Genomic DNA, 17,892 nt, shown 5'->3' on the forward strand with positions numbered 1-17,892 from the left:
ACCAGAGGAGCTGCATATTGGTGTGTGGACGAATAGGCCTGTGCGGCCTCACAGAGAGCGTGACAATGGATATACGTGCGTACGCACAAGGGGGTGTGTACGCACAGATCATGGAAAATAGGGCAGCGCCCATGCACAGACTGTGCTGGTGCTGCAAACAGAAGGAAATACCAAGGGTGTGCGGGCGCACAGGCTTGTGCGCATGCATAGATAGTGAAAAGTGTAGTTGTGTATGCACGCACAGATGCGTGCGTACGCACAGATGCCCTGTTCCAAAAAAATTTTTCTTTCAAAACAAAGGTACCAAGCCTTAGTGTAATCAACATTTCAACCCCAATCATACAATCATTCATATAGTCATGATCCACAAGCAATTCATTTATCTAACTCAAAAACATCAAACCAATCTTAAGCTAATCATCATATCACAAGAAAGCAATTAAATCAAAGAGCTATAAACAAAAGGGAAAGTTAGAACAATGTTACCATGGTGGGGCTTCTCCTACCAAGCACTTTGGTTTAAAGTCCTAAGTTGGACTTGCATGACTTCATTGATCAATTTGAAACCTCTCCAAGGAGGAAAATCTCCAACTCCTTGGCATTCTTGGGTTGAGTATGGTAAAGTTTCAACCTATGACCATTGATTTTGAATTTGATTCCATTGATAGGGTGAATCACCTCCACCACTCCATAAGGCTTGACATTCACCACCTTGAATGGACCGTCCCACCTAGATCTCAACTTTCCGGGCATCAATCGCAACCTTGAATTGTACACAAGCACTTCATCACCTATCTTAAAGCGCTTCCTCCTAATATTTTGGTCATGGAATGTCTTGGCTTTTTCCTTATAAAACCTAGAATTTTCATATGCTTCTAACCTAAGACATTCTAATTCCTCCAATTGGAGCTTACGTTCCATTCCCGCCCCCTTCAAATCTGGATTGCAATGCTTTACCGCCCAATATGCTTTGTGTTAGATTTCAACTGGAAGATGACAAGGCTTCCCAAAAACAATGTGGAAGGGGCTCATTTCAGTTGGGGTCTTGTAGGCGGTCCTTGATGAGCGGATAATTTATACGCTTTTTGGCATTGTTTTTAGTATGTTTTTAGTATGTTTTAGTTAGTTTTTAGTATATTTTTATTAGTTTTTAGTTAAAATTCACTTTTTTGGACTTTACTATGAGTTTTTGTGTTTTTCTATGATTTCAGATATTTTCTGGCTGAAATTGAGGGACCTGAGCAAAAATTTGATTCAGAGGCTGAAAAGGACCGCAGATGCTGTTGGATTCTGACCCCCCTGCACTCGAAGTGGATTTTCTGGAGCTACAGAAGCCCAATTGGCGCGCTCTCAACTGCGTTGGAAAGTAGACATTTTGGGCTTTCCAGAAATATATAATAGTCTATACCTTTCTTGAGATTTGATGGCCCAAACCGGCGTTCCAAATCAGCTCAAAACTGCCCGGCGTTAAACGCCGGAACTGGCACAAGAATGGGAGTTAAACGCCCAAACTGGCACAAAAGCTGGCGTTTAACTCCAAGAGCAGTCTCTACACGAAAATGCTTCAATGCTCAGCCCAAGCACACACCAAGTGGGCCCGGAAGTGGATTTTTATGTCATTTACTCATCCTTGTATACCCTAGGCTACTAGTTCTCTACAAATAGGACCTTTTACTATTGTATTCTTATCTTGGTAGCTATCTTTAGTCTTATGCTATCTTAGATCATGGGGGCTGGCCTCACGGCCATGCCTAGACCTTGTTCTTATGTATTTTCAACGGTGGAGTTTCTACACACCATAGATTAAGGTGTGGAGCTCTGCTGTACCTCGAGTATTAATGCAATTACTATTGTTCTTCTATTCAATTCAGCTTATTCTTGTTCTAAGATATTCATTTGCACCCAAGAACATGATGAATGTGATGACTATGTGACACTCATCATCATTCTCACTTATGAACGAGTGCCTGACAACCACTTCTGTTCTACAAGCAAACAAGGCTTGAATGTTTATCTCTTGGATCCCTTGATCGGAATCTTCATGGTATAAGCTAGAATTGATGGCGGCATTCAAGAGAATCCGGAAGGTCTAAACCTTGTCTGTGGTATTCTGAGTAGGATTCAATGATTGAATGACTGTGACGAGCTTCAAACTCTTGAAGGCTGGGCATTAGTGACAGACGCAAAAGAATCACTGGATTCTATTCCAACCTGATTGAGAACCGACAGATGATTAGTCGTGCCGTGACAGGGTGCGTAGAACATTTTCACTGAGAGGATGGGAGGTAGCCACTGACAACAATGAAACCCTACATACAGCTTGCCATGGAAAGGAGTAAGAAGGATTGGATGAAGACAGTAGGAAAGCAGAGAGACGGAAGGGACAAAGCATCTCCATTCGCTTATCTGAAATTCTCACCAGTGAATTACATAAGTATCTCTATCTTTATGCTTTATTCATATATCATCCATAACCATTTGAATCTTCCTGACTAAGATTTACAAGGTGACCATAGCTTGCTTCATACCAACAATCTCCGTGGGATCGACCCTTACTCGCGTAAGGTTTATTACTTGGACGACCCAGTGCACTTGCTGGTTAGTTGTGCAAAGTTGTGATAAAGAGTTGAGATTACAATTGTGTGTACCATGTTGATGGCGCCATTGATGATCACAATTTCCTGCACCAAGTTTTTGGCGCTGTTGCTGGGGATTGTTCGAGTTTGGACAACTGACGCTTCATCTTGTTGCTTAGATTAGGTATTTTTCTTCAGAGTTCTTAAGAATGAATTCTAGTGTTTCAAGGTGATGTTCTTATCATTACCAAAGCTGATTGATTTTCATCAATTTAGCTCTTGAATGCAATGTCCTGCTGAAGATTGGCTAACCATGTCTAATTCCTTTAGACTGAAGCTTTAGACTAACATTGCATATTCCTGGAATTCTCATTAAAAATTTTGATATCTTTATTTTCTTTTCCACTTAATTTTTGAAAAAACCAAAAAAATTACAAAATCATAAAAAAAAACCAAAAATATTTTATGTTTCTTATTGAGACACTAGTCTCATTTTAAGTTTGGTGTCAATTGCATGTTTCTGTTCTTAATTGCATTTCTCATGTGTCTTCAGTGTTCTTCAAGTTGTTCTTGACGATTTACTTGCTCTGATCTTTAAATTCTCTTGTCTTGAGTGTTTTGTTGTTTCTCATATGCATTCTCAACTTGTTAGTGTCAATAGTATACAAACTTATAAGTTTGGTGTCTTGCATGCATTGTTTATTTGATTTCAGTTGCATTTTGATTATTCCTCATTATTAAAAATCCAAAAAATTTTTAATTTGTGTCTTTTCAAGTCAATGATACAGAGAGTTGAAGATTCAGAACATACTGCAGAAGAATTACACAGAAAAAGCTGGGCGTTCAAAACGCCCAGTGAAGAAGGAAAACTGGCATTTAAACGCCAGCCAGGGTACCTGGCTGGGCGTTTAACGCCCAAAAGGGGTGAGTTTTGGGCGTTTAACGCCAGGATGGCACAAGAGGGAAGATTTTGTTTTTAATGCCAATTTTTTTCATGTTTTCAAAATTTTTCAAAATCAAATCTTTTTCAAATCAAATCTTTTTCAAAATCAATTTCTTTCCATTTTCAAAAATACTTGCTATCAATTAAAGATTTGATTCAACATTTCAAGTATGTTGCCTTTTCTGTTGAAAAAGGTTTAATGTTTGAATCATATCTTTTCTTGTTAGCCAAGTCATTAATTTTTAAAATCAAATCTTTTTAAATTGTTTTTCAAATCATATCTTCTTGATCACATCTTTTTCAAAATAGTTTTCAATCATATCTTTTTAATTTCTTATTTCAAAATCTTTTTCAAAAATCACTTGATTTCTTTTCCACTCTTAGTTTTCGAAAATCAATTAGTGTTTTTCAAAATGTTTTTAAAATCTCTTACTTAATTTTCGAAAATTTCTTCCCCTCTTCTCACATCCTTCTATTTATGGACTAACACTACTCCTCAATGAAAAATTTGAACTCCATCTTTCCTTGATAAGTTCGAATTTTCTACCTCTTCCTTCTATTTTTCTTTTCCTCTGACACCTCAAGAAATCTCTATACTGTGACATAGAGGATTCCATATTTTCTTGTTCTTTTCTCTTTCATATGAGCAGGAGCAAAGACAAAAGCATTCTTGTTGAGGCTGACCCTGAACCTGAAAGGACCTTGAAGCGAAAGCTAAGAGAAGCTAAAGCACAATTCTCTGTAGAGGACCTAACAGAAATCCTCAAAGAAGAAGACATGGCAGCCGAAAACAACAACAATGCCAACAATGCAAGGAAGGTGCTGGGTGACTTTACTACACCTACTCCCGACTTCTATGGGAGAAGCATCTCTATCCCTGCCATTGGAGCAAATAACTTTGAGCTTAAGCCTCAATTAGTTTCTCTAATGCAACAGAATTGCAAGTTTCATGGACTTTCATTGGAAGATCCTCATCAGTTTCTAGCTGAGTTCTTGCAAATCTGTGACACTTTCAAAACCAATGGGGTTGACCCTGAGGTCTACAGACTTATGCTATTCCCTTTTGTTGTAAGAGACAGAGCTAGGATATGGTTGGACTCACAACCTAAAGAACGCCTGAACTCTTGGGAAAAGCTAGTCAATGCCTTCTTGGCAAAGTTCTTTCCACCTCAAAAATTGAGTAAGCTTAGAGTGGAAGTCCAAACCTTCAGACAAAAGGAAGGTGAATCCCTCTATGAAGCTTGGGAAAGATACAAACAATTGATCAGAAAGTGTCCTTCTGACATGCTTTCTGAATGGAGCATCATAGGTATCTTCTATGATGGCCTGTCTGAACTGTCCAAGATGTCATTGGATAGTTCTGCTGGAGGCTCTCTTCATCTGAAGAAGACGCCTGCAGAAGCTCAAGAACTGATTAAAATGGTTGCAAATAACCAATTCATGTACACTTCTGAAAGGAATCCTGTGAACAATGGGACGAATCAGAAGAAAGGAGTTCTTGAGATTGATACTCTGAATGCCATATTGGCTCAGAACAAAATATTGACTCAGCAAGTCAATATGATTTCTCAAAGTCTGTCTGGAATGCAAGCTGCACTAGGCAGTACTAAGGACGCTTCATCTGAAGAAGAAGCTTATGATCCTGAGAACCCTTCAATGGAAGAGGTGAATTACATGGGAGAACCCTATGGAAACACCTATAATCCTTCATGGAGAAATCATCCAAATCTCTCATGGAAGGATCAACAGAGACCTCAACAAGGTTTCAACAACAATAATGGTGGAAGAAACAGGTTTAGCAATGGCAAGCCTTTTCCATCATCTTCTCAGCAACAGATAGAGAATTCTAAGCAGAGCCACTCTGACTTAGCAACCATGGTCTCTGATCTAGCAAAACCACTCAAAGTTTCATGACTGAAACAAGGTCCTCCATTAGAAACTTGGAGGCACAAGTGGGACAGCTGAGCAAGAAAATTACTGAACTCCCTCCTAGTACTCTTCCAAGCAATACAAAAGAGAATCCAAAAGGAGAATGTAAGGCCATTAACATGACCCACATGGCCGAACTTGGAGAAGAGGAAGAGCCAGTGATCGCCACTGAGGAAGACCTCAATGGACGTCTACTGGCCTCCAATGAGTTCCCTAATGAGGAACCATGGGAATCTGAGGCTCATAATGAGACCATAGAGATTCCATTGGATTTACTTCTGCCATTCATGAGCTCTGATGAATATTCTTCCTCTGAAGAGGATGAAGATGTCACTGAAGAGCAAGTTGCTAAATACCTTGGAGCAATCATGAAGCTAAATGACAAGTTATTTGGTAATGAGACTTGGGAGAACGAACCTCCTTTGCTCACCAAAGAACTGGATGACTTGTCTAGGCAGAAATTACCTCAAAAGAGACAAGATTCTGGGAAGTTTTCAATACCTTGTACCATAGGCACCATAACCTTTAAGAAGGCTCTGTGTGACCTAGGGTCAAGCATAAACCTCATGCCTCTCTCTGTAATGGAGAAGTTAGGAATCTTTGAGGTGCAAGCTGCAAGAATATCACTAGAGATGGCAGACAATTCAAGAAAACAAGCTTATGGACTTGTAGAGGATGTTTTGGTAAAGATTGAAGACCATTACATCCCTGCTGATTTCATAGTCCTAGAGACCGGAAGTGCATGGATGAATCCATCATCCTTGGCAGACCATTCGTAGCCACAGCAAAGGTTGTGATTGATGTTGACAGAGGAGAATTGATCATTCAAGTGAATGAAGAATCCTTTGTGTTTAAGGCTCAAGGATATCCCTCTGTGACCATGGAGAGGAAGCATTAAGAGCTTCTCTCAAAAGAGAGTCAAACAGAGCCCCCACAGTCAAACTCTAAGTTTGGTGTTGGGAGGCCACAACCAACTTCTAAGTTTGGTGTTGAACCCCCACATTCAAACTCTAAGTTTGGTGTTGGGAGGTTCCAACTTTGCTCTGAGTATCTGTGAGGCTCCATGAGAGCCCACTGTCAAGCTATTGACATTAAAGAAGCGCTTGTTGGGAGGCAACCCAATGTTATATTTATCTAATTTTCCTTTGTTATTTTATGTTTTCTGTAGGTTGATGATCATGGGAAGTCACAAAATCAATTAAAAAAGCAAAAACAGAATGCAAAATAGAAAGAAAAATAGCACACCCTGGAGGAAGACCTTGCTGGCGTTTAAACGCCAGTAAGGGCAGCAAATGGGCGTTTAACGCCCAGTCTGGCACCATTATGGGCGTTTAACGCCAGAAAGGGGCACCAGACTGGCATTAAACGCCAGGAAGGGGCAAGAAGTTGGCATTAAACGCCAGAAATGGGCACCAGCCTGGCGTTTAACGCCAGAATTGGCATAAAGAGCATTTTTGCTCTCCACATGGTGCAGGGATGAATTTTCCTTGACACCTCAGGATCTGTGGACCCCACAGGATCCCCACCTATCCTACCACTCTCTCTCTTCTTCACCCATTCACCAATCACCTCAATACCTCTTCCCCAAAAACACCTCACCTATCAAATCCCACTATTCTCTTCACCACTCACATCCATCCTTCATAAAACCCCACCTACCGCACCATTCAAATTCAAAACACTTTCCCTCCCAAACCCACCCTCACATAGCCAAACCTTACCTCTCTCTCCACTCCTATATAAACCCATCTTCACTCCTTCATTTTCACACAACCTAAACACTACTTCTTCCCCTTAGCCGAACCACAAAGCCTCCTCCATCTCCTTCATTTCTTCTTCTTCTACTCTCTTCTTTCTTCTTTTGCTCGAGGACGAGCAAACCTTTTAAGTTTGGTGTGGTAAAAGCATTGCTTTTTATTTTTCCATAATCATTTATGGCATCTAAGGCTGGAGAAACCTCTAGAAAGAGGAAAGGGAAGGCAAAAGCTTCCACCTCCGAGTCATGGGAGATAGAGAGATTCATCTCAAGGGTGCATCAAGACAACTTCTATGAAGTTGTGGCCATGAAGAAAGTGATCCCCGAGGTCCCTTTCAAACTCAAAAAGAGTGAATATCCGGAGATCCGACATGAGATCCGAAGAAGAGGTTAGGAAGTTCTTACCAACCCCATTCAACAAGTCGGAATCTTAATGGTTCAAGAGTTCTATGCTAATGCATGGATCACTAAGAACCATGATCAAAGTGTGAACCCGGACCCAAAGAATTGGCTTACAATGGTTCGGGGAAATACTTGGATTTTAGTCCGGAAAAATTAAGGTTGGCATTCAACTTGCCCATGATGCAAGGAGATGAACACCCTTACACTAGAAGGGTCAACTTTGATCAAAGGTTGGACCAAGTCCTCATGGACATTTGTGAAGAGGGCGCTCAATGGAGGAGAGATTCAAGAGGAAAGCCGGTTCAACTGAGAAGGCATGACCTCAAGCCCGTGGCTAGAGGATGGTTGGAGTTTATCCAACGCTCAATCATTCCGACTAGCAACCGGTCCGACGTTACTATAGACCGGGCTATCATGATTCATAGCATCATGATTGGAGAGGAAGTAGAAGTTCATGAGGTTATATCCCAAGAACTTTATAAGGTGGCAGACAAGTCCTCTACCTTGGCAAGGTTAGCCTTTCCTCATCTCATTTGTCACCTCTGTTATTCAGTTGGAGTTGACATAGAGGGAGACACCCTCATTGATGAGGACAAGCCCATCACTAAGAAAAGGATGGAGCAAACAAGAGACCGCTCTCATCACGAAATCCCTGAGATGCCTCAAGGGATGCACTTTCCTCCACAAAACTATTGGGAGCAAATCAATACCTCCCTAGGAGAATTGAGTTCCAACATGGGACAACTAAGGGTGGAGCACCAAGAACATTCCATCCTCCTCCATGAAATTAGAGAAGATCAAAGAATCATGAGAGAGGAGCAACAAAGGCAAGGAAGAGACATTGAGGAGCTCAAGGACTCCATAAGATCTTCAAGAGGAAGAACAAGCCGCCATCACTAAGGTGGACCCGTTCTTTAATCTCCTTGTTCTTTATTTTTCTGTTTTTCGAAAAATCATGCTTATGTTTATCTATGTTTGTGTCTTATGATCATTAGTGTCTTAGTGTCTATGCCTTAAAGTTATGAATGTCCTATGAATCCATCACCTTTCCTAAATGAAAAATGTTCTTAATTGAAAAAGAGAAGAATTGCATGAATTTTAAATTTTATAACAGATTAATTATTTTGATGTGGTGGCAATATTTTGGTTTCTGAATTTATGCTTGAACAGTGCATAAATCTTTTGAATTTGTTGTTCATGAATGTTGGCTCTTGAAAGAATGATGAAAAAGGAGACATGTTACTGAGGATCTAAAAAATAAAAAAAAATGATTCTTGAAGCAAGAAAAAGCAGTGAATACAAAAAAAAAATAAATTATGATCCAAAGCAAAAAGAGTGTGCTTAAGAACCCTGGACACCTCTAATTGGGGACTCTAGCAAAGCTGAGTCACAATCTGAAAAGGTTCACCCAGTTATGTGTCTGTGGCATGTATGTATCCGGTGGTAATACTGGAAGACAGAGTGCTTTGGGCCACGGCCAAGACTCATAAGTAGTTGTGTTCAAAAATCATCATACTTAACTAGGAGAATCAATAACACTATCTGGATTCTGAGTTCCTATAGGAGCCAATCATTCTGAATTTCAAAGGATAGAGTGAGATGCCAAAACTATTCAGAGGCAAAAAGCTAAAGCCCTGCTCATCTAATTAATACTGATCTTCATAGATATTTTTGGAGTTCATTACATATTCTCTTCTTTTTATCTTATTTGATTTTCAAATGCTTGGGGACAAGCAACAATTTAAGTTTGGTGTTGTGATGAGCGGATAATTTATACGCTTTTTGGCATTGTTTTTAGTATGTTTTTAGTATGTTTTAGTTAGTTTTTAGTATATTTTTATTAGTTTTTAGTTAAAATTCACTTTTTTGGACTTTACTATGAGTTTGTATGTTTTTCTGTGACTTCAGGTATTTTCTGGCTGAAATTGAGGGACCTGAGCAAAAATCTGATTCAGAGGCTGAAAAGGACCGCAGATGCTGTTGGATTCTGACCTCCCTGCACTCGAAGTGGATTTTCTGGAGCTACAGAAGCCCAATTGGCGCGCTCTCAACTGCGTTGGAACGTAGACATCCTGGGCTTTCCAGCAATATATAATAGTCCATACTTTTCTCGAGATTTGATGGCCCAAACTGGCGTTCCAAATCAGCTCAAAACTGCCCGGCGTTAAATGCCGGAACTGGCACAAGAATGGGAGTTAAACGCCCAAACTGGCACAAAAGCTGGCGTTTAACTCCAAGAGAAGTCTCTACACGAAAATGCTTCAATGCTCAGCCCAAGCGCACACCAAGTGGGCCTAGAAGTGGATTTTTATGTCATTTACTCATCCTTGTAAATCCTAGGCTACTAGTTCTCTACAAATAGGACCTTTTACTATTGTATTCTTATCTTGGTAGCTATCTTTAGTCTTATGCTATCTTAGATCATGGGGGCTGGCCTCACGGCCATGCCTAGACCTTGTTCTTATGTATTTTCAACGGTGGAATTTCTACATACCATAGATTAAGGTGTGGAGCTCTGTTGTACCTCGAGTATTAATGCAATTACTATTGTTCTTCTATTCAATTCAGCTTATTCTTGTTCTAAGATATTCATTTGCACCCAAGAACATGATGAATGTGATGATTATGTGACACTCGTCATCATTCTCACTTATGAACGAGTGCCTGACAACCACTTCTGTTCTACAAGCAAACAAGGCTTGAATGTTTATCTCTTGGATCCCTTGATCGGAATCTTCGTGGTATAAGCTAGAATTGATGGCGGCATTCAAGAGAATCCGGAAGGTCTAAACCTTGTCTGTGGTATTCTGAGTAGGATTCAATGATTGAATGACTGTGACGAGCTTCAAACTCCTGAAGGCTGGGCATTAGTGACAGACGCAAAAGAATCACTGGATACTATTCCAACCTGATTGAGAACCGACAGATGATTAGCCGTGCCGTGACAGGGTGCGTAGAACATTTTCACTGAGAGAATGGGAGGTAGCCACTGACAACGGTGAAACCCTACATATAGCTTGCCATGGAAAGGAGTAAGAAGGATTGGATGAAGACAATAGGAAAGAAGAGAGACGGAAGGGACAAAGCATCTCCATTCGCTTATCTGAAATTCTCACCAGTGAATTACATAAGTATCTCTATCTTTATGCTTTATTCATATATCATCCATAACCATTTGAATCTGCCTGACTAAGATTTACAAGGTGACCATAGCTTGCTTCATACCAACAATATCCGTGGGATCGACCCTTACTCGCGTAAGGTTTATTTCTTGGACGACCCAGTGCACTTGCTGGTTAGTTGTGCGAAGTTGTGATAAAGAGTTGAGATTACAGTTGTGTGTACCATGTTGATGGCGCCATTGATGATCACAATTTTGTGCACCAGTCCTATATGCCCATAATACATCTCCCAATCTGGAACTCCACTCCTTCCTTTGTGGATTGACCACTTTCTCCAAAATTCTCTTGATCTCCATATTGGATACTTTCGCTTGGCCATTGGTTTGGAGGTGATAGGCTATGGAAACTTTATGAATGACCCCATACTTTTTCATCAACGCCTCAATTTTTCTATTGCAAAAATGGGTCCCTTGGTCGCTCACGATTGGTCGTGGCGACCCACGTCTACAAATGATATTGTTTCTTAAAAATGAAGCAACAGTATTAGCGTGATCGCAACGGGTAGGAATTGCTTCCACCCATTTTGAGACGTAATCCACGGCTAGCAAACTATAAACAAACCCATTGAAATTCGAAAATGGTCCCATGAAATCTATGCCCTAAACATAAAAAATCTAACAAAAAATCATGGGTTGTTGGGGCATTTCATCTCTTTGTGAGGTATTTCCTGATTTCTGACATTGATGGCAGGATTTGTGAAATTGGTTGGCATCCCTAACTAAAGTGGACCACAAAAATCCATAGTCTAGCACCTTCCTTGCTGTTCTCTGTGGGCCAAAGTGACCTCCACTCTCAGATGAGTGGAAAAATTGAAGGATAGACTGAAACTCAGATTCTGACACACACTTTTTAATTACTTGATCTGCCCCACACCTCCAAAGATATGGATCATCCCAAAGATAATACTTAGCATTGCTTCTCAATTTATCTTTTTTTATGCTTTCAAAATTGTGGGGGAAAAACGCGAGCGACTAAGTAATTGGCAATCGGGGCAAACCAAGGGGTACTTTGGGATATTGCTTGCAAGGTATCTAAGGGGAATGAGTCATTGATAGGAGTGGGGTCCGAAGTTAGATGTTCAAGCCGACTCAAATAGTCTGCTATCAAATTTTGGGACCCACTTCTATCCTTGATCTCCAAGTCAAATTCCTGCAAAAGTAATATCCACCTAATGAGCCTAGGCTTTGACTCTTTCTTCTTTAGCAAATATTTCAAGGCGCCATGGTCCGAATACACCACTACTTTAGAGCCTAGCAAATAAGGTCGAAACTTGTCTAGTGCAAAAACAATGACTAAAAGCTCTTTTTTCAGTGGTGGTGTAATTTGACTGGTCCAAATCCAAGGTTTTAGAAGCATATGCTATAGTGTAAGGAGCGTTACCATTGTGCTGTGCTAGCGCGGCACCTACAGCGTGATTCGAGGCATCGCACATGATCTCGAAAGGTTGATACCAATTCGGGCCTCGCACAATAGGGGGCTGTGGTCAATGCTTCCTTCAGTTTGTCGAAAGCCTTTTTGCAATCCTCACCAAAATGACATTCCACATATTTTTGAAGTATGCGGGAGAGGGGTAAGGCAACTTTTCTAAAATCCTTAATGAAGCGGTAATAAAAACCTACATGACCAAGAAAGGAACGGATCTCCCTCACAGAGGAGAGGTAAGGTAATCTCGAAATGACATCAATCTTAGCAGGGTCAACGAAAATTCCGTCTTTAGATACAATGTAACCCAATATTATGCCTTGCTTAACCATAAAGTGGCATTTCTCAAAGTTCAATACAAGGTTGGTATTGGTGCATCGTTCTAGTACCCTAGCTAAGTTTCCTAAACAAGCATTAAAGGAGCTACCATAAACACTGAAGTCATCCATAAGACTTCTATACAATCCTTCAAAAGATCCGAGAAAACGCTCGTCATGCACATTTGGAACGTTATCGGTACATTGCATAAGCAGAACGGCATTCTTTTATATGCAAACGTTCCAAAGGAACAAGTGAAGGTAGTTTTCTCCTGATCCTCATGAGCTATATGAATTTGGAAGTATCCCGTATATCCATCTAGAAAGCAGTAATGGGATTTACCTGACAGACGATCCAGCATTTGATCAATAAATGGCAACAGGTAATGGTCCTTTCTTGTTGCTTGATTCAGACTACATTAATCAATGCACACTCGCCAAGTATTTTGAATCCCGGTTGCAACAAGCTCTCCACTTTCTATCTTCACCATTGTTACTCCGGATTTCTTTGGCACTACTTGGACCGGACTTACCCACTCACTGTCTGAGATGGGATATATGATGTCCGCTTCCTAGAGGCAAGTTACTTCTTTCTTGACTACATCAAGGATTGTGGGGTTTAGCCGTCTTTGTGGTTGCTGGACCGACTTAGCACCTTCTTCCAAGAAAATTCCGTGTAGGCACACTTAAGGGCTTATTCCCACAATGTCACTTAGGCTCCATCCAATCGCCTTCTTGTACTTTCGGATAACCTCAAGGAGTTGTTGCTCCTCTTGATTGGAAAGATCGGTTGCCACTATCACCGAAAATTTATGTTCCTCGTCAAGGAATGCATATTTAACATGGGGTGGAAGTAGTTTCAAATCTTTTCTTGCTTCTTGGTGTGGTAGCCTATCCTCTTGGTCATGAGGAATTGGTAAGCTACTTTCATCTTCATCTTCAAGTTCTCCCACTTTTGAGCTTTCTTCATCAATTAAACTTTCTTTGAGCTCATGTTAGGTGCCTACCTTGAGTTCACCCTTTCTTCCACCTTCAACATAATTCTCACCCCCATCAATAGATTCCTCTTTGGTAAGAGAGGGTTGAGGGTTTATCTTCTTAAGTGGATCGCCTCCTCTTGGAGTTATAGCATCAATGCTAGACTTTAAAGTTAATAGAGGCGGCGAGGGTGGATCACTATGTGTCACAAGTTGTAGAGGAGCAAGGTTGTTAGGGGTAGAGTAAAGAGGTGTTAAATGGGACAAGACCTCGTCAAGAGTTGCCATGCAATTGTCTTGTTTCATTTGAAATTTCCACTATTCTTGAATGAAGGCTTGAAGATTATTCTCTTCATGAGGAAGGTTGGAGTGAGTGGGATGGTGATGAAAGTTAGGTTGCTCCAAATATGGTGATAGGTGAGTTAGTTGAGGAGAAATTGGAGGTGGGAATGGTAAAAGGGCTTGAGAGCATAGTGGTTGTGTCTCATGCAGAAGATATGGGATATGAACATATGGATGGGAAAAATTGTAATGATGGTGTGTTCCACTTGGTATGAGAGGTTGCTATGCATTAGGATCATAGGGTCCTTGCAAGGGTCCTTGTCGCTAAGAATTACTTGCTTGCAACCCTTCCTCGATTTGGCCTCCCATACCTTGATGTGAAACAATGTTAGTATTGCCACCCCCTACTAGACTCCAAGCCAAAAGGGTGATAACTCATGATTAAAAGAAAAGATAAAATGCAACAATATTAACAAAAGCAATAGACAAATGAAGACATACTCTAGTTATATCTATTTACCTAGGACTAGACGAATAAAAAATTAGTTACTACCACTACTTAGATAGAGGCGCCATCTATCAATTAGTGCCAAGTAGAAAACAAAAATCAAGTATTTACACTATTCACATATTCGCAACAACCAAAATTATAGCACTCATTACACTTAATGTGATCCCCGGTAACGACACCAAAAAACTTGTCACTATTCAAAACCAATTCAATTCTGGGAGTTTTCAATTCCTGGGTCATCTCCTAAGGACACTTGAAACCAATGAGTGTACGATTCCGGTTGTGATGCTCAAGGGGTTTTCAATGAAAAGATGAAAATATAAAGAAATAAAAGAACATTCAAAATTATAATAAATGAACTAATAAAGGAATTAAAGAACTAACTATGTAATATAGACAAGTAAGGTATAAAAAGGATTAATGTAAATGTGTGTGAAAGATTTAAAGCATAAACCGAATCTTGGCTTGGAATGAGCTAAGGGTCCTTTTCTTGTTGAAACCAAAACTATGACAATTAGAATGGATTAATCTCACTTGGTCAACCCTCACATCGAAGAATAAGTTAAATGAGCATAAGTATTCTTAACCCACAAATCCTAACTTGTTTGCTAATTACCTTAGCAACAAATTAGCGTTAGTGGGAACAAGAACAATTAACAACCCAAGAATTGCCACTAAATGTTGGACATTCCAACTCTAGGAACCCAATTGCTCATTTTCCGCAAGTCAAGGGATAAAAAATTAGCCCATAATCATAATTGACATTTTGTCAAACACTTGGTGGGCAAAAACACTAAAGATGGGAAAAATGATAAAATACTTGAAACTAAGAGCAATAAATGATCTTAATTAACAATAATAACTCAAATAAGCATATAACAATCATCAATCATCAAAATCATCAACAAGAAATCAAAATTACAAAAATGGAGATATAATTGAACTATGACTTCAATAACAAGAAAGAGTGTAAAAAATGTAACTATAAAGAGAGTAATAAAGAGATACTTACAATGGAAGCTAGCAAAATCCAAGTTCAAAAATGGAAATGGCACTTGAATGTAAAACCCTAATATAAATCCTAATAGAGTTGAGAGAAAACTTAGAGAAAAACTAACTACAAAACTTCGTACGACTACTCCTAAAACTATCATAATGTTATGCTATGGTATGTTATCATTTTTCCCCTTCCATTATGAGCTATTGGCTTCAGAAATGGGTCTCCAATCCATCAAATTCACGAGTCACGTGCAATTTTAATGAAGGCATGTGTGGGTACCTTTCTGTACGCACAAACGTGTGCGCACGCACACTTTGCCAAAATCTCTGTCTGTGCGCACGTACAAGAGGCTGTATGCACGTACACTAGGTGATGCTCTGGATGGTCGCGTGACGCATAAGATGCTGCTCACGCGCACGCTTCACTCTGCTTTGATGCCTATGTGTACGCATGTAGGTCTGTGCGTACGCACACATCACTTTACTATTCTCCTTTGATTCTTCATGCTTAGTCCTTTTTGCATGCTCCTCTTCCATTATCTCCAAGCCATTCCTGCCTTATACATCTGAAATCACTCACAAACAATATCAAGGCATTGAATGGAAGGCGAATGGGATAAAATTGACCAAAATTAGGCATAAAAGAGCATGTTTTCATAATAAGGCACAATTTAGGAGGAAAACTCAAAAGCATGCTATTTAAGGGAATAAGTGCAAGTTTATATGATGAAATCCATTCAATTTCAACCAAAAATCATCATCAAATATGGATTCATCATAGCCACAAATCAATCTCAACACAATTTTATCACATTCAATCATATTCACAATCACCAACAATCTCAATTTCGTCAATTTTCATCAATTAATCAAACAAAACATTTATAAATTATTTGCAGTTACTCACTAAACTTCAATGGCATTCATAAATTAAATCAGTTAATTTTAAAATAAATCCCCTACCTTAGTGAGTGAAACCAATGCGTTATACAAAACCTTTTACCCTCGGTCCAAAAACAACGGCGTCAACTCCGACTATGTTCTGCAGCGGTAACAGCCACAAGGGCACCAGCTAACAACAATAACTCAACCCTGACATAAAATCGTCATGCAAAAATAAATAATCCATAACAAAATAGTGATAAAGAGAGATTTTTCAAAGCAAAAGATTTACTGTACCAAGAAAGAAACCAGGAACGGAGCAGCCGCAGCACCAACAGCGAACTCCAGCGACGTAAACATTGCTCCCGACGGCCATGCACAGCAGCAACAACCATGGCAGAAGAAGTGGATCCCCAATCGTGTTTTCTCTCTCCTCTGAGAGCTATCTCTCTCCTCGAGATCCTCAACATTGGTAGCCATGGGAGGGTCAGCGGCTCCCTCTGGCGACAACCCAGGCCACTACGACGGTGAAGGAGGCTTCGGTGATGGCGACATGCAGTGGTGGTGAGCTTCCTTCCTCACGCATCTCTTCTCCCTTGCCACAGCAACGACATCACATCAACGGCGGTGTGACGAGTTCAGCAGAGCCACAGCGATGGTGATGCGACATTGCAGCTCCGACAATAATGGAGGTGTGACGGAGGCACAACGGCGCTACTCAAAGCTCCATGAACGGCGACGACAAAGCCCTTGGCAACTGCGATCATGGGTTCAGCAGCTGCACCCTCCATTTATCTCTCTCTCCTTTAGGCATGGCAACGACAATGACGGCGGCACCCAACCTGCCGACGCCCTCCTTTTCTCCTTCTTCCTCTTTTGTCCGTGTGTGTGTTTGAGTGGGGCTGAGTATATGCTAGTTGAGCAAGGTGAGGGTGAAAGGTAAAGGGGCTGGGGGTGACGGAGGATTAATGTCGGTAAAGAATTTCTCAATAAAATCGCGTTGCAAGTATAGTTCTAAACTGACAAATAATCCTCGGTCAACATTTAATTTGTTTGTCACAATGCAAACCAATAAGAATAATCTTAGTATTTAAACCTTGGGTCGTCTCTCAAAGGAATTGCAAGGAATGATATTTATTATTGGTTGTGAGAAAGTATTTTTAGGGTTTTTAAATGATGAACAAGGAATGTAAATAACAAAAAAATAAACTAAAAACTAAGAAAAGTCCTAGCGAGGGTTGAGAATTGGAATTCCTATCCTTATTATCATCGTCAATTGTGATGGTAATTGCCTTTTGCTCTCACTTAGTTAACCTCTAACAATTGAAGAAAATTCAAATGAGCAAAATCAACTTAAGTTCACAAGTCCTAATCAAGGGTTTTGCTACTGTGTAGATTGCAATATTTTTCAACATATGTAAAATGCAACGTGTTAAGCTCTTAGGAAGGATTGCTGCAAGGCTGGGTCAGTTTAAAACGACAACTTCTAAAATAATAGGGCCCAATAACTTGCAAAGATATAGGTTTTGTAGGTTACTATTTACTAATGTTAATTTACAAATTAACCATATGATAATGATCATTATTCTGGGGTATTAACAGAAGAAAATAAATATTCTAAAATATTGTTATTTGTGTGAATATGACTGTTGACACCTTTTTTATTCCTTTTTTGTAATTATTTTTTTGCTTTGAAGATAATTGTAACACCCTT

The 17,892-nt window shown here is 40.0% G+C and overlaps 1 protein-coding gene and 1 non-coding gene across 2 annotated transcripts; both read right to left on the reverse strand.

The window, feature by feature from the left end:
* Positions 1–555: 555 nt before the first annotated feature.
* On the reverse strand, positions 556–921 carry LOC112745668 (uncharacterized). The gene has a single exon (XM_025794888.1). The coding sequence runs from the start codon at positions 919–921 to the stop codon at positions 556–558; it is 366 nt and encodes a 121-aa protein (XP_025650673.1).
* A 3,780-nt stretch (positions 922–4,701) lies between these two features.
* Positions 4,702–4,809, reverse strand: LOC112714132 (small nucleolar RNA R71). Its single transcript, XR_003159092.1, has one exon. It is a non-coding gene; the product is annotated as a small nucleolar RNA R71 (small nucleolar RNA).
* Between the last annotated feature and the right edge of the window lie 13,083 nt (positions 4,810–17,892).

Source organism: Arachis hypogaea, chromosome 1 (genome assembly GCF_003086295.3).
Source record: "Arachis hypogaea cultivar Tifrunner chromosome 1, arahy.Tifrunner.gnm2.J5K5, whole genome shotgun sequence".
NCBI classification, from domain to species: Eukaryota; Viridiplantae; Streptophyta; class Magnoliopsida; order Fabales; family Fabaceae; genus Arachis; species Arachis hypogaea.